General features: G+C 49.0%; 5 protein-coding genes across 5 annotated transcripts in view; 2 read left to right on the forward strand and 3 right to left on the reverse strand.

Moving 5' to 3' along the window:
* The window catches only part of Triagg1_9402 (uncharacterized protein), a gene marked incomplete at both ends in the record, with an annotated part of 5,222 nt that extends 2,399 nt beyond the window's left edge, over positions 1-2,823 (reverse strand). Inside the window, 7 exons of the mRNA XM_062904356.1 lie at positions 62-224; positions 286-1,052; positions 1,111-1,344; positions 1,404-1,683; positions 1,749-1,975; positions 2,045-2,579; positions 2,635-2,823. Coding sequence (XP_062751696.1) covers positions 62-224; positions 286-1,052; positions 1,111-1,344; positions 1,404-1,683; positions 1,749-1,975; positions 2,045-2,579; positions 2,635-2,823 — 2,395 coding nt within the window. The remainder of the gene's footprint in view (positions 1-61; positions 225-285; positions 1,053-1,110; positions 1,345-1,403; positions 1,684-1,748; positions 1,976-2,044; positions 2,580-2,634) is intronic.
* A 719-nt stretch (positions 2,824-3,542) lies between these two features.
* On the forward strand, positions 3,543-5,453 carry Triagg1_9403 (uncharacterized protein; the record flags this gene model as incomplete). The annotated part of the gene is made up of 4 exons (XM_062904357.1): positions 3,543-3,658; positions 3,721-3,760; positions 3,827-4,631; positions 4,684-5,453. The coding sequence occupies 4 exons, from the start codon at positions 3,543-3,545 to the stop codon at positions 5,451-5,453; spliced, it is 1,731 nt and encodes a 576-aa protein (XP_062751697.1).
* A 1,143-nt stretch (positions 5,454-6,596) lies between these two features.
* Triagg1_9404 (uncharacterized protein) lies at positions 6,597-7,385 on the reverse strand (the record flags this gene model as incomplete). The annotated part of the gene is made up of 1 exon (XM_062904358.1): positions 6,597-7,385. One exon carries the CDS (start codon positions 7,383-7,385, stop codon positions 6,597-6,599), a length of 789 nt encoding a protein of 262 aa, XP_062751698.1.
* A 1,095-nt stretch (positions 7,386-8,480) lies between these two features.
* Positions 8,481-9,235, forward strand: Triagg1_9405 (uncharacterized protein; the record flags this gene model as incomplete). The annotated part of the gene is made up of 3 exons (XM_062904359.1): positions 8,481-8,856; positions 8,913-9,043; positions 9,143-9,235. The coding sequence occupies 3 exons, from the start codon at positions 8,481-8,483 to the stop codon at positions 9,233-9,235; spliced, it is 600 nt and encodes a 199-aa protein (XP_062751699.1).
* A 5,430-nt stretch (positions 9,236-14,665) lies between these two features.
* On the reverse strand, positions 14,666-16,413 carry Triagg1_9406 (uncharacterized protein; the record flags this gene model as incomplete). Its single annotated transcript, XM_062904360.1, has 3 exons — positions 14,666-15,676; positions 15,737-16,112; positions 16,187-16,413. The coding sequence occupies 3 exons, from the start codon at positions 16,411-16,413 to the stop codon at positions 14,666-14,668; spliced, it is 1,614 nt and encodes a 537-aa protein (XP_062751700.1).
* Between the last annotated feature and the right edge of the window lie 591 nt (positions 16,414-17,004).

Consider the following 17,004-nt stretch of genomic DNA (forward strand, 5'->3'; position numbering starts at 1 on the left):
CCCCCCCCCCCCCCCGCCCCCCCCCCCCCCCCCCCCCCCCCCCAGCATGAAGAGTACGTACTGGAATGCGTGGCGAAAAGGACAGTCACATCTCGGCGGCGAAGCAAACCATCATCGCCCAGTAGAGACCTGAAGACAGTGGCTGCCGTCGTGCCGTCGAGGCCGCTGAGAACATCATCGAGGAGGACAAGCCCGCGTCGTGAATAAACAGCCCTTGCAAGTCCCTGCGCGTTGTGACTGTTAGCCCCGAGCTCTTAGACCGGAAAGAATCATCCTGAGGCATACCACTCTCCGTCTCTGTCCACCGCTGAGCGCTAACCCCTCGCTTCCAACGAGGGTTTTGTCTCCGCATGGCAACGAGGCGAAATCTCGATCAAGGGCGCAAGCTGTGATAACTTGCGCATACCACTCTTTATCGAACCGAAATGGGCCTACAATGTTATCTCGGAGAGAAACGTTCTGAAGCCAGGGTGTCTGGTCGCAGTACGATATTGACGATGTGGCCAAGTGGACTGCGCCGCTGGTCATGTGCAGCTCGCCGAGTATGCCTTTGAGCAACGAAGACTTGCCGCAACCGACAGGGCCTACGACCATTGAGATGGAGCCAGCTGGGAGCCGGAAGTTGATGTCACGGAGGAGCTCGGTCTTGTCGGTCTGCTGATCGTTTGTGGCAAAGGTGGCCTGGCGGATGTCGACGACGGGTGACGGAGCTTCGCGGGCAAGGCATGGCAATGCCTGTAGCTCGATGCCTGGCTCGCTCGAGCGCATGTATATGTCATTCGGAGACGGCAATCGGGTCCCAAGCGTCCGAAAGAAGTCTCTGTGATCAGCCTTCTCTCTGAGGAGAAGAAAGCTCTGAATCCGGCCCCAGCAGGCCAGACCTGAGATACAAACAGGATATGACTCGACGAGATTGGAAATCGGCTGCGACACAAGGATGACGATAGAAAGAGTTGTGAATATGTCGCTTGCTCTGAAGTCTGACGACCCCTTGGCCCAAAAGACCGCCACAGCGATTACAACGATGGGCGAGAGTTGGTTGACCGCAGACGCTATAGATCGGTTAGTTTGCCCTTGTATCGCTCACGGGAGGAGACGGGGAAGCCGCACAGAGACTTGTGGCCCAGGCGAGCATAGTTCTAAGCTTCTTCGACATGTCCAACTCGAAACCCCGAAAACTCTGGATAGTTTGGGCCATGTAATCGCTTCGTCCCATCATCTTTATTCCCTTGATCTGTCCGAGCATAGATGACGTGACAGAGACCCTCGTCTGGATCGCCTCGTTCCAGGCACGTTGAGCAGGAATGGTGGTCTGGGAGATTGTCCGCGATGCTAGCCAGCAAACTGGAGGTGAAGGATCAGACTCGGTTGGGGGTCGCAATTAGACAGGAGAAGCAACGTACGAATGCCAGGTACCAGTACCAGGAAACTCGAGTGGCCCGCCTTGCGATCAAGCAGGAATAGGCCGGCGCCGAGCTCGATCGCACCAGGCCACAAGTCATGAAATGCTCGTGTAGCAGAGATAATACCATCGATGTCGGTGCTCATGAGAGTAAGGGGCGCCGACTCGGCAATCGAGCTGGCCTCAAGGGTCATTGTCTTCTGGTATATCAGGCCCACTAGAGCACCCCGGATCATGGTGTTGAGTTGGAATATCAGTTGCTTGTAGCCGAATCTCGTTACCTGACAGATGGTTAATGAGACGCTTGGGTTCTGCGGTTGAGAGTCGGTGGGGTTTGGGGGCATACCGCGATTCCGGCGTACACGAGGAATGTCGCCGCGATCAAGCCTCGCGCCACTTCTTGATTGTATCGCACCGATGACTTTCCCACAAAATCGATGACACGGTTGATTAGAAAGGGCTGCGCAAACATCAATGCGGAGAAAAGGAGCCGGGGGACCGCGATGATGAGGCACTGAAGCTTGAAAGTTCTCAACATCGCCCATACCAATGAGTATCTTCCAGATTTACGGGCTGCGCCCAGAGAAGGTGAATATATTAGCACAGGCCACACTATCGCCGAAGGCTAGGGTTGGCACCTACAATCGGCCCAGGCTGATGTAGCGGACGCCAAGAGAGTTGACGAGTCAAATTTCTCGTCAATATCCCCGAGATCATCTTGGGTGAGGATGCCTCGGGAGCCCTTCTTAAGGAGCGAGTACAGCCTTGGCCACCAACCCTGGGTCCGATTGGGGAGATCACCAGTAGACTCTTCGGCTCTGTAGTTTTTGTTGAAGGCTGGGGATGGCGGCCTTGGCAGTTCCTCGAGCAATAGAATGACGAATTTGACAGCAACGGACACGGTGAACACGGCAGCAATGGCAACGTGACCAAGGCGACTCCAGAGGGTTCTCGCCTCGACTAGTTCGAGCAGGATGGTCAGGCCAAGGTAGCCTCTAGTTAGAATCGAGGGTTGAATCCATCTATAGTGTTCCTGATACGAGAGGTAAAGGAGCACGGCCGATATAGCCAGCTTGAGGACGCTGGCTACCACGGGCACAGAGCCATTCACAGCACTGGATAAGACCCATAATATGAGCAAGGCGATTTGAGTGCCAACAAAAAAGCTGCAGACTCCCTGGTGTGAATGGTTAGCAATGCGGCTTGGAACCATCACCAACGGAGAACAGTACCAGTTTCAGCCTGAGCAGCCAACCATGGCTGACTTGTAGCGGCTTCCGTACGAGGGACAAGATCCTCGGAACCGATGCGCAGAGGAAGATGGCAGACGGCAGAATGGAAAGGACAATCTGCTCAAAAAAAAGGGTGAAATTGAATTGGTCCGCTAATTGGGGGGCCAAACTAGTGGCGTTTGAATCCATCTCCAAGCGCTTTTACAACAGGGAGAGGTGGAAGCAACGCCTGGTGCCGAGGGCAAGAGAAGCAAAACTGCAAGAATTATACCGAAGTCTCGATTATACAAGTCCTCTGCTTAGAGAAGTGCTGGTTAGAAGGGCCTTTCGAAGGTCACATGCTGCCCAGCAAGCCGCAGCTTGGTATTGCTCTTGGTTGCTGCGTCGCCGCTGCTTGACAACTGGTCAATTGCTGGCCACCGGGTACTTCGACCAACGCTGACAAAAGGGCCCGACTTGCGGCAATCTGGTATGCAGCGGCCCATCACATACAGTACAATTGTATAGTACTAATGGTAGACCGGCGGTGTTTTGTTCACCCCACATGGTAAGCTGAGTGATCTCTGCAGGATCATGCTTCAGCCGGGGGCCGTGTGGGGGCGGGGGGGTGTGGCGAGGAAGCGCTCACCGACATATACGTTAGTAGGTTGTACCAGTAGTATAATCTTCGCTTTTGATTGTTACACGTCACGGTCGTGCCAGCGTGTGCCTCGTGTCTCTGGATAGCCCTGATCAGGCTTGGCTCCATGCATGCTTCCATTATATCCGCAGCTTCCGTGCTCGTCCCCTAGTCTTAGGACTCTTAGGAATCTGGGGATTCTTCTGAGAGTCAGGTCGGGAGATCCGAGTATACCCTCCCAATAACCGTCCGGCATTCTTTCTTTTCTGTCTTGTTCATATTCAACGCTATGCAGCTCGATCAACTCCGCTTCAGAACCGGGTCGGAAATCCAAGTCTCCAAGCCCTCCTTTCCTCCCACGAGAAGCCTTCTGTTTCTCATTCTCTTATCGGCGGGAATTGGCGGGTCAGTACACGCAGTCGCCCTCTAGATAAGTAAAAATCAAATATACTAAATGGAGTCGCTAGACTGCAAGGCGTTTTTGCTCTTATATTCTCCAATGGCTCCGTACGTGTAGCAATGCTCTTTGTCATTCAACCGCGAAGGTCTCTACGCTAATGAAAGCCGTAACAGGCACATCTCGGGGACCTTGGCCTTAGCAAGGCCGCTCAAACACTGGTATGGATAACCCTCCCGCTTGCGGGAATGACGGTGCAGCCGTACTGTGGAATCCGTAGCGACCAGTGTCTTTCCTCTTGGGGCCGGCGGCGTCCCTTCATCGCGTCGGGCGCCATCGTTGCCGTTGTGTCGCTGCTTGGCCTGGCCTCGACCGAGAGGTTAGCCGCCGCCGTCGTCCGTCTTAGTGCCCGTGGCTGTTCTCCTACCGATGCTTGTTCCAAGGAAGAGCCAGCCAAAGCAGCAGCAGATTCCCTAGCGGCAGTCATGTCCGTCTTCTTCATCATGGCTCTTAGCATTGCTCTGCAGCCGCTGCAAGGAGGACTTCGCGCTCTCATGGTCGACATGTGCCCGCGTGCGCAACAGCCAGCTGCCACTGCCGTAGCGGGTGCTGTTGTAAGTGCATCGAATATCCTCTGCTATGCCGTGGGCTTCGTCGACCTACCGCGCATATCGCTCTTGCGGGCCCTGGGCGGCGACTCTCAGTTTGCCATCCTGTGTATCATTACGTCGGTAACACTGGCCGTCTCGGTCGGCCTGACGTGCTTGGGCGTGCGAGAGAGGAGCGCGACGCTGGGCGACGATGGGCTCTCCGCAGCAGCAAGAGGCACGAGAAATACTGTGCGCGCTCAGCTATGGTACCTCCGCACCAGCTTCCCCCGCCTACCACGACAGGTGCAGCAGGTATTCAAAGTGCAGTTCTTCTCGTGGATCGGCTGGTTCCCTTTCCTTTTCTACGCAACCACATATTTGCGCGAAACGTGTGAGTACATCAAGTCTAGCGGCCCGCGTACAATACTGAACAGAATGAACAGACAAGAATGAAACACCTGCCGTACAACGTCTTGACCGAGGTTTCCAGGCCAGGGCGGCCAAGGTCGGCTCGCTCGGGCTGATGCTCTTCGCACTGGTTGCATTCGTCGCCGGCGCATTTCTTTCCACTGCTCACAAGCATGCCAACCGTGGAGGACAAGTCATCGGAAGCACCTTGACCGGATTAACCCGCAGCCTTCGACGCATGTGGATTGCGTCACAGGTCCTTTTTGCTGTATGCATGTTTGCTACAGCGTTCACACCGTCGCTCAGAGGCGTCTATGTTCTCGTTAGTCTCAGCGGCATCAGCTGGGCAGTCACCATTTGGGCGCCGTTCGCTCTCATCAGTACACATATTGTGCATGACACCGGCCGTCGCAGCGGAGAGACGATGTACTCCCAGCCGCTGATGCGGGATGAAGAGGAATCCTTAATAGAGGATTATGAGCAGCAGAATCTCATGGTGGGCGAAAAGGAGGAAGATGACAGGCATGTCTATGGAGGGGAAGCGGACGACGTCTACGAGCGCCGACCAGGTGTCATAATGGGCCTACACAATGTCGCTATCGCAGCACCCCAAATCGCGGCTGCTGCAAGTTGTAGCCTCATCTTCTGGATACTTGAAGGCTCTTCGCAAGACAGTGTTGGCTGGACACTGCGGTTTGGGGGTTTGGCCGCTCTGGGAGCTGCAATAATGGCAAGTGGGATACAGGAAGAGGTTTCTGAATTCCCGTTAAAAAAGCTTACGCGTTGTATCGCGGGCACCGGTTGAAGAGGTAAAGGCCGACAAGGGGGTCGCTTAATACTACCTAGGTACATACGTGTAGCTGTTCTGCTAATCCCTTTGAGGTGCAGTAAGGCACCGCCTAAGTACCGTCTAGCCTCGGAAAATTCGTCTGTGGGTCTCTTTGATTTCTTCGCTTAATTCTATATATCAAGTTAGCCTATTACCATCTCTAGTAAATAGTGGGCGAAATCCGGAGAGACCCACAAACGAGTTTTCCGAGGCTAGGCGATATCTGTATCCATTTTTATTCAACGCTAGATGACTTCCTATAACGGTAAAAAAAAAACACGCTAAAACTGCTAGCAGCTGTTATTAACTGGAATGAATGGTTGAATAGCGACAGTGCCTTGTCAACAATATCTGTAAGACGTACAGCAACCAAGGGCCAAGCCGGCAGCGATTTTAAGCCGGCGACGAGTTTACACCTATTTCACAGCATAATCGCGTCCGCCGAGGAAAACGGGCACGCTGCGTAGCTTGCCAAGGCCACCAAGTCGGTATCACAAGGTCAAGAAAGAGGAAGCCCCTCACCGAAATAGGTGGGAATTCTAACCCACCTAGAACGCGGCTAGGTTGTGATACGTGTGATGTAGCTACATGTATTTATACCAGTCAGACTTACTGGGACTTCCACCATAGGCCACTTTTAGCTGGTCAGTAATGTACCTTAGATTTGCAGCCGTCTAATTGGCCGCAACCCTGGTCAGATACATAGAAGTATTCCACTCTTTCCCCCCAGCAAGTAACACTCACTTATTAGGGGTCCTTATTGCACTCCTTCGGACTTCTACGGACACATTGCCAAGAGCTTTCATAGGCAACGGTCAAAACGGCCTCAATCGAGAAGCAGGGCTTCCATATTTACAGGCGGCACTTGTGGCACATATTGAATACGTAAATCGTTTCTCATGTAGCTATGGGTTCTATTGATAAGAGTTCGCTATCCCAGTGAAAGATGTGATTCCCTCTCGTGCTGCTTCTGAAAGCATACCATGCTATAAACCCATTTCCCGTCTCATACCTCGTAGCCTTTTGGTCGGTCGTTAGCACTTGTATAATAAAACGCCTCTAGTGAGTGTCTGATATAGCACGTACTGTAGATGCTAAAATAGCTTGGGTTTCTTAGGCTTAAGCCTTGTCAAAGCCAACGCATCGGGCATCAATCTTGCCGTCCTTGGTGAGAGCGCAAGATCCAACCTCCAGCCCAGCACGACGAGCAAGGGCCGCCGCGTCAAAGCCGACGCATCGGGCATTAACCTTGCCCTCCTTGGAAAGAGCGCAAGATCCAACCTCCAGCCCAGCACGACGAGCAAGGGCCGCCGGGTCAAAACCAACGCATCGAGCATCAACCTTGCCCTCCTTGGAAAGAGCACAAGATCCGACCTCTAGCCCGGCACGGCGAGCAAGGGCTGCTGGGTCAAAGCCGACGCATCGAGCATCAATCTTGTTATCTTTGGTGAGAGCGCAAGTTCCAACCTCCAGCCCAGAACGACGAGCAAGGGCTGCTGGGTCAAAGCCGACGCATCGAGCATCAACCTTGCCGTCCTTGGGGAGAGCGCAAGATCCGACCTCTAGCCCGGCACGACGAGCAAGGGCCGCCGCGTCAAAGCCGACGCATCGGGCATCAACTTTATTATCCTTGGTAAGAGCACAAGATCCAACCTCTAGCCCGGCACGGCGAGCAAGGGCTGCTGGGTCAAAGCCGACGCATCGGGCATCAACCTTGCCCTCCTTAGAAAGAGCACAAGATCCAACCTCTAGTCCGGCACGGCGAGCAAGGGCTGCTGGGTCAAAGCCGACGCATCGGGCATTAACCTTGCCGTCCTTGGTGAGAGCGCAAGATCCGACCTCTAGTCCAGCTGGAGCAGAGAGGCCGGTAGCTACAAGAGCAAGAAGGGTGGCGATAGAGAGCTGCATTGTGTCCGCTGGTGCTTGTAAATAGTGGATTGTAGTAATACTGGGATGGCAGTGCGAGTTGATGATGATAGAGCCTGTGTTGAAAGTAGTTGAGACTGAGTCGTCGTAGATGGGTTATATAAAACTAGGGACGGCCCGCACAGAGATCCGGCCCACCTCCTTCTCTTTGGTGTAAGCCCTCGTGCTTGGAACTCCCAGGTATCGCTACTTGCCATAGCGTTAGCTTCATGCTGCTCCTTGCCGTTTCTTGCCACCCGAGCCCGAGTAAGACACGTCAACACCGACTTTTCGTCTGAGTAAGACACGTCACCACCGACTTTTGGAGTCATAGTCGGTGCTACCGTAATACTACCTCGCAAAACTCAACTGTGGATTTCTCTGATTTTCCTCGCTTAATCAACTGTGGATTTCTCTGATTTTCCTCGCTTAATCAACTGCCGGCAGTTAGATGCTTACTACCCCCAATTATTAGTGGGCCATATCTGGAGAAGACCCATAGTATACGGTATCTCGATAGTAATATCCCGATCCATCGCTCCACGCTACTCCACGCTACTCCACGCCACTAAAATCTTTGATAAGACACCTTAATATGAATCAACTGGTTAACAGAGCCAACACACTCACACTTGATGCCGGTTTCGTATCTATCACCAATAGCATTCCGCGTCGATCCTTTATGCCATGCCGTGCCATCCCATATCACGTAAGTCTTGGACCGGATGATCGGCTGGCGGCGGCATGTTCAGTCTGCTCCTTGGGGGGTGGTTATATCGTTTGCATTGATGGATTGGTCACTCGTGGTTTTATGTACCGGGGGCCGCGTGTCTGATAACGTACGAGATCTGCATTTAGTCACATACTTAATGAATCCTCCGGCGAAAATCTCGTCATATTGTAAGCGAGGCCCGTCTTTTTTATGTCCAATTATAAATACAAAAGAAAACCGGGCTGGTCAGATGGCTATGGCACCATCCTTTCCCAGCTTTAGATTCTGAAAATTCATTTCTATACGTGATTATTTAACTTCTTTTTCGTTCACGTCCCGCCCACACTCCAAGGCCGGGGATAACAATGACCTACTTCAAATCTACAATGACCTACTTCAAATCTTTCAAAACAAGCAAGAAAGGGGACGAGTATGGTCGCCTAACACATGACGACGAAGATGGCGAGAATGCGGACATCCATGTCAATCCAGGATCTCATCGCAAAACCTCTACTCTAACCTGGTTGCTTGTATCAAACTCTATTTTGGCACTGGCGGTTGTGGGACTATCAGCCCGAATTTTCTCCCAGCCCTTGGCATCAACCACATCGACCCATTATTCCGGGGTTGGGCCCGTCCAACTACTGGAGGATCAGCTTGGGATCGTATCAACTGTTATAGAGACCTATCAGTTCTTTGATGATGATTTGGATCCTTATGACTTTAGTAAAGGGGACCCTTACTGGGCATCCCTCTTTCCTAGTAAGACTGTCACAACACATTACAAAGAAGCCATAATAGACTAATACTGAATGTAGAGGGTGGCGGCCAATGCTTTCTCGATGACGAGGTTGTGGCATCCTACAAACTTCCACCCTCCCTAAGACACCCGGGCAAAGGAAACTTCACCGGATACGAGATGGCGGGATACCATTCCCTACACTGCCTAGTAAGTCTGTGTCTAATTCGAATGACAATTCTTGCTGTATACTAAGTGGACAAAGTCGAGTATAAGGCAGGTTGTAGGCAGCTTTATGACAGCGCATAGGATTGGGGAGCAATACGATATAACGGACCATCTATGGACGCATACTTTACATTGTTTGGCGGACTTACGTCAAGCTATACTCTGCAACCTTGATGAGACTCTCATGATCCTCAGTGAAACCATACACCCTGGATATCGCCAGACAAAGGTGTGTAAAAACTTGGGTCCTATTAATGAATGGCTGGAGTACAATTTTGAAGGGAAGTTCGAGAATGTTTGATGAATAGTTAGATATCATATGCTTAGAGTTTCACAAGTTCAATTGAGTTATGTAGCTATCTTGCTCTCTGGGTCCTTCCTCAGGCAATAAGACTGCCTAAAAAACTACTAAGAAAACTAAGAACGGGAGGGCACAGATAGGAGAGAATACCTGTTACGACCCAACACCACGCCTTTTGTACGAGAGATTAGGTATTATTACTAGTGGTTAGATGTTAACGAGGATCAGCCTTACTCAATGCACGTTAAGGGCTCTTGCATTATACTATGCCCTTATCTTCATGCATGAGTCATATTACTTCATATATTCAGCCTGCGTTAATTGGCAATCATACATATGAATAATCTACCGCCACTTGGGGATAGGAGTGGTGTTACTCTGGTAGTAGGACTATATACACATGATCAAGGATCGGAAGAGCCCAACCCTGTTGAATGAAATAGCTTGTGGCGTTAATAGTTGCCTCGCCAGTCCCGAATCGCTGTTTCGTTGACGGAGCGCTCAACTCTTTGCCTGTAGAGTCAAGAACTTTGGCTGTGGCCTGCCATTCTGGTACAGTTGTATTGGTTGCAGTTCGAAGTGCTGACCGGGCCATGACTTTTGGCATACAATCCCTCGGCGACCTATTATCAGCAGCCCCTTCACCCGGCGAACTGTTCTTCTGGGATATGGAAGAAATCGGCGTTTCCTTCTTTTACCTTCGCTGCTCGTCCGCCTTTTAGCGCTTCCTTTAAACTCCTTCAGCTTCTGAAGTAGAGCACCGTCGGATATTGTGAAGTTTCCCTGTAGTCGAGCGTCAAGGTCCTCCATGGAAATTACGTCTTCTCGACTAAACCTAACCAGAGGAGGAGCAGGATCCTCGTCCAAGCATATATTTCGCAGCCGGTCTCTGGTTCTGTAGTAACCAGCGCAGTGTGCGGCATGGATAAGCGAAGCCAAGATAATTCAATGAGGGGTGCATGGAAGACTGCATTCGGTCGTTATTAGGATAGCCTTAAGCCGAGAAAAGTACACCAAAACTATCAGTAGAAGGTGACTATCAATGTCGCAGGCGCCTACTAAAGCCGACAGAAAGTTCCTTAAGCCCGGTAGGATTACATCGTAATGGTTGCATGCGTCATCCTCGATGATGGGCAAGTCTTGGCGGTGGACCTCGGGACCTAGGTCTTCCGGCGTGGTAGACAGAGACTTGCATATAATAATTTAAGAGAATATAAACCAATCATCTATGGGTTACTGGAAGGACTCTTGCAGGACGGTTTGCTTGGTCCCAAACATAATTACGTCCGTTAAGGGATAGTCCAGTAGGATAAGGTAGTATAATGTCTCCCTTGATTAACGGTCAGGGCCAGTATATCGAACGTAATCATCCAACTACAGTAGTCGTCAGACTAGTCGTCAGACTAGTCGTCGAAGAACGGTGTAAATAGAGTAGTTAAAGCAATACACCTGATGCTGCAAACATATAGTGCTATGAATAAAAAGGTAAATGGAACTTAATGGCCTGATTTGTCACCATCTAAATGGTGACAATTGCATAAGTGGCATTACGCCCTTTCCCTCGACCTGTTAAGCCATGCGTATTTCAGCATATTATGATATAATCATTTACTCAGACCAATATCAGTACAGTACCGGTGTCCACGCGCCCACTTTACAAGTGTGCCGAGCATAACTTCTTTACACCGGGGCAGCATTCCAGGTTCATGCGATTTAATAATTATTACTTTCCCCAACGTAAACACTGATTAAACTATCGTATCTGATGTACCTTTGATTAAAATAAAGGCTTCAGGCATTCGGTATCATATATCCCGCTGCTTTGAACGCGGCAGACCACCATCACCTAGCCCAGTTGACTTTAAGATCTGCGCACTAGGTGGTGGTAACACTAGCACAATGCTGTTGCAGAAACTCCTAGTTAAGGAGACGGCAACTCCACCGGAGAAGCACATCAAAGAACTAAATGAGGAGATCAGAAGGCTAGATCTTGACTTAGTATACTACAAGAATTTAACTAAGGGAGTTTTACTAAAAATCATGCCAACGCTCTATTAGCACTCCCAAGCACTATATTCCATCGTTTAAAAGTACAATGCAAGCATTAAACAGGCTCTGTGGGAGTAATAGAAGTCTGGCATAGTCCTGTAGATCTACGTAATAGAGTTAAAGAGAATTGAGTCCTGCGTTCCTAGATATTTCTCCTCGGTAACTTGAAGTAACCATAAAAAGAGCGAGTGGCAAGTGATATGTAGTGAACAACGGTAGCACCTCACGTTATAGTATTACATGTAAATTAACGAACCTTCGGACAAAATACACCGCTTGCTATATGTGCCTAAAAATCCGTGTTGTCGACCTTCTGCTCCCCTCTATAAGATACGCCTCCGTTTGCCCGCCCGCCACGACATATCCCTTATCTTAACTTCTTCCTCCCTTGTTATGAAATGACACCCCTGGGATAAGATAGTTGATGAGTCCGTCCGTCCGAAAGTGGAGTTTCTTATCTGGCCTGGTTTATTTTTAGTAGCTCCGTCGTTTAATTAAGCTTTTCTGAACCATCGCCCTTCTTACTCATAAACCGCCATATGCATGACGCAATAGGACCTAACCTTCTTTTGATCTATGCCTCCTACAATTAGTTGTCCCCAGTATGTAATGTATATAACCTAAACATATGTAAAGAGGATGTATACGTAAATATCTACCGGCACTGTATAGTATCTACAATAGTTTGAAGGTTTTAAGGGGTTAAATAATGTTCATGCTTATTATCGCCAATTGCGATATAGTACTGTATGTATAAGCAACTAAATGCTTTCTACATAAACCAGCCTGGCTTCTATATGGTTTTAGATCTAGGTCCAGCTAAATAAAGTCTTTTTCTCAGCTGTGGATATTGTCTAAAAGTAGACTTTAGTCTATCTCTACCTACACTATCCACCTATATCTTAGCTAGTAGGAAAAACACTTTATTATTTAACATCGGTAACGATGAACGCGGCCATCCCCTTAGGCTCTGATCCATAATACGATGCTTCAAGCAGGGTCCGGAACTTGAGCAGGAAAATAAATAAATGAATAGTTCTATTGAATCAAGCCTTACGGATTATTTGAAGAACACTGCAAGCAATAAAAGGCTATTATACCTTAATACATACGGACAGTATAATACTATAGCAGCACTTTACTTATATACTATATGTACCAGCCTATGCTTTGAAGATGCATGTGGTTTTGTTTATGTTCATAGATGTTATAGTATAGCAGCAGTTACAGCAATCATCCTCAATTCCAATTATAGCGCACCATGGTTCAAGGTTAATTCTCTCCACGCACCCTTTACGGTTTTATAATGAGGATTTTATAAGGCTAACTAACAGCTCTTATAGTGAAGTAAAGGAACTCTTCTAAACGACTTCCCAGTTGTCAAGACTTCATTTAAGCCGTTAAAGTCCTTGCTTTAGCTAATTGCTATAGATTACTTCTTAGTCTGGATGATACCGAGTTAAAGGTCGGGCTAAAGACGGAAGAGGGTTTATACCTCCGCCCTGGCCATTGCGACCGGCTAGGCCTGTGGTTATTTGCTGTTAAGCGCGAATCCTTTCCCTCACCAGCGAATACACTCTGAGTAGTTCTTTGATTATCACAGGAACTCGATCTAGCAATCCGCGCTACGGCACACAGGAAGCCCGCCTCCTCGCCCATATACACAATCGAAAACATACAAGGCAGTGGAGAAACAGCCAACATGGTCATAATCTTCAATTCAACATTATAAAAACATTTGCACCATCTAATACCAAGTCTTGACCGTTATATTCAATCTTTTTGCCGAGAAGCTAGCTGAGTCCGGCCGTTTTCATCCTTATTATATCCATAGCATCAACTATCGGCAAGCTAGGCTTCCTTTCATTCGTCAAAAACAACGACCCGGTTTCTCAGTCGCGCCAATACAATAGTCTGTCACATAACACCAGCGCATACGAAATTGTTATTTGCAAAATCTTTCACAGAATAGGCAAGGAAGTCGTGTCCACATTGCGAGTACCTCCAGAAACAGCGTATGCTCCGGGGAAACGGAGACGATCTGTTAGCTTCCTTCGACGCAAAGTTTTCTTATATGGAGAGAGCTGTCCTGATGAACCCGCAATTATGACAGCGTTCAATAATGATTTACGGGAACCAGTGGATGATATGCCGATCGTCGGAACAAGATTGGTAATTCTGTCGATTATGAATTTCGCGAAAAGACTCTCAAAAACAGCGAGGGCCCGGGATCCTGACAACATCATAGCATGGGTGAACAAAGCGCCACTGAACCTAGGTTCGCATTCTAAATCCCTCATTACCCCCAAGCAGGCTGGAGACTGTCATGTCATTACCTCGCTGTATCTTCATCATGCCTGAATAAATAACAGACAGGAAGTCGGAGGAATCACCTAACAACGATACAACACACTCAGGTGTTGGGAATGAAACGACTATTCCGTACAATACATCTCGAGGTCGCTTCCAGTACACATGGCCCCATACCCTCGAAAAAACGCCATACGTAAGTCGCCTTTGCACCAGCTTATTACCTCCGCAGCGCTGCCTCCAGGGGCAAGCTACCTACTACACATATTCATACACTCAAGCCTGCGTATATTAAAAGAATAGATGGACCCGTGATACCAAACTAATAAGAAAGCAGATACTAGGGATGAGAATTAATAGTCGCAACAGGCCCTCTCAAGCCTGTCTCAGTCATCGAAATCCAGTGTTGGCGACAGGCAATTCTGCCGCCGTCGAATCGCAACAAGCGGGTGATATGATTTTTATGGAGATATACAAAACAACAAAGCCATTGCCGCCGCTCCACACAAACACTGGAATCGCAAGGACCACCACTACCACAATGCATACTGAAGAAAGACTGGATCCTGATTCTGAGAGTACCCGTAGGATATGGCCTGGGGGATCGGAGAATGGCATGTCACGAACTGGCAGCAGGAACATAAGCTTAACATCAACAGTAGATTTTTCCCTCTCTCGAGTAACAATATATTATTATAGGGATGATAATCTAGAGTTAATAGTGAGAGAATGTACGGAATGATAAGTGTTTGTTTAGTATAAAGTTTACTGATAAGAATTTGTTTATTGGATTGCAAGGATAATGCCAGGGTACAAAGAATCCACCGAGGTATATACACGTACTATGTTTGTGTTCATTTACTATCCATAGTTCAACCAATAAAAATGAAAAATGAGATTAGCCATGATCTGGCAGATGGGTTGTTAACATGAACCCTCCGAAACTAGTCAAAATTCTCGACATGCAAGTATAGTCCATCCAGCCCGCTCCCTTTATCCACAGCCAAATCATCACTTATCCTCACCACGGCTGACCTCACGGCTACCGATAGCCCCAACGGACCACAAACTGCAACAGCCGTCTCGCCTTGCGCCTGGTGTATTCGTCTTTCAAGCATGGTTCGGAACGTAGGCCGTCCCATATGCAGCTCCGCGAACGAGACGTCTGCAGTTGATGTCCTACGCTTCCACGATTTCGAGGCTTCAGCTTTGTCATCTTCAAGAACAGGCCGTCCATCAACTTCACCATCTTGTTCTTTTTCTTGTTCTTGTAGTTGAACACTTCCTGCAGACTCCTCGTCGCTAGCAGTGCCCTCTTCACCTGTGATATGAATATTACACAGCGTTTCAACACCTGCCTCTTGGCTAGGATACGGTCCGTCAATGAGCGTTAGTTGCATAGCTTGATGCCCTTCAAGTTGGGCAGCTTTGAGAAGCCGTTTGGTGAAGCTGCCGAATGAACGCAGAATAAACACCATATCACCTCCATGTGACGATGGAGTTGACAATATCGTAGCTGGGTGTCCCAGCACAATGTTGAATCGGGGAATAAATAGGTGGACATACGACCCTGCCTGCCATGACTTGATTCCCGAGTTAGAAAGCCGGATCTTGGTTGCGCTGCCCTCGAGCGGTGTCAGGACCGCTCTACTTGGCCGAATGTTGACAATAACCATCCTCACAAAGCGAATCAACTGACCAACCATATACAAGGCAATGCTTATGTAGATGTAATTTGTCGAATAAGGCGACGAAGTTCCATTTAGGTGATAGACAATCGCAATTGTAAAGCCAAAATACGTGAGCAAATGCTGCACGACAAATATTTCATACTTGAAGAAGCGCAATGGTGCCAGCGAGGTCAGATTCATCCAGAGCAAGAGAGCATACGCAGAAATGCCTGTGGGCGTGCACTCGTCAGTTTTCCATTCGAGCACCATCAGGCCGTAGATGCTCTAGGCATGACTCTGCAGTCTAAAGTGCAAAGTTGCCAGCAGCAGCGAGCCACGTGAGACCCATCGGTGGTAGACGTTGAGTCGTTCCACAGACGAGTTGACGAGGAAGCCAATGATGCTCGTCTTGCTTGATGTTAGTACCAGCAGCGGCACTTGGGCTGCTCCGAGCCATCCAGCACGTATACTGAGAGCTTGGAAGTGTTGTGCACCGGGGTTGTTGTTGTTGTTGTTGACAAACACCAAAGCGAAGATGAAAGCCAAATACGACGTAATGATGTAGACATGGCCCAGCGGAGGTACTTTAAACCAGCTCGATGCTGCTAGAGGTATGATCTGGGGATAGCTCGGCTCTCGAAGGAGAGCTGATGCGGTAGCAATGGATTGTGTTAGAGGACTCGCAGGCTTCGCAGGCCTTGAGCGGTTTCTCGCGCTTGCTCTAAGCCTTATTTGTGTTGTCAACGCCAGACATCTCCATTTGAGCAGGGAATATCTGGGAATTGTAAAACCCACCTCATCCGCAATACGCATCTTTGCACGACGTTGCAGATACTCGCTATGCCAATGACCACCACGACTCCATACCAGAAATACCGTGCATACTTGTTACCAATTGGGCCAAAAACTGAGTCATCAAGAATCTCTTGCAAAAAGTCAGACGCCTGTGTCTCGTTGGAAAAGTCGACGCCAGCGGGAGTGAGCGGCGCAGAGGACGACGGACTGCCACTGCCCATGTCCATGATGAAGGTGATTTCTGGGTGATGACCTCGCTATGTGCTCTTTCTAGTCGTTCGTGGCCCACATGTGTACTGCGGAACGTGTGTTATATACAGAAACCGTCGTTCGGCTTCCTTCAAGTCATTGTCAGAGGTGTTTGCTGATGAAGAACGAGAGAATAAAAAACTGCCCGCTTATATGCGTACAAATCTCATTGCGCAATGCCGTACTAAACAAATGTCCGTTGCCGTACTTCCGGATTGGCCTCCTACTCTCTAGTTCTACCGGCACTTGGAATCGAACTACAGCGGGCAGCTACCGCTAGTTGAATTACATGTAATTAGTAAAGCGAGAACAGTGAGACGCCTATCAGAAGTCTAATAATAATCTCACATACCTGCTCAAATATTCTCAGCCTGCGATCCAAATAGTTCTTCGGCATTCACTTCCGGAGTGTGGGGAAATGACGGGACTTTGACTATCTGGTCCCCCATAGGGGCACGTATGCGATGTTAGTCCATAGGCCTATGACTGTCTTCTATCTGCGCCACCACGTACGGAGCACTTTGTAATAAAATAGCTTTGCAATGCTGATATAATATTTCGATGTCTCA

This window comes from Trichoderma aggressivum (genome assembly GCF_033847375.1).
Source record: "Trichoderma aggressivum f. europaeum strain CBS 100526 chromosome Unknown scaffold_052, whole genome shotgun sequence".
NCBI lineage: Eukaryota > Fungi > Ascomycota > Sordariomycetes > Hypocreales > Hypocreaceae > Trichoderma > Trichoderma aggressivum.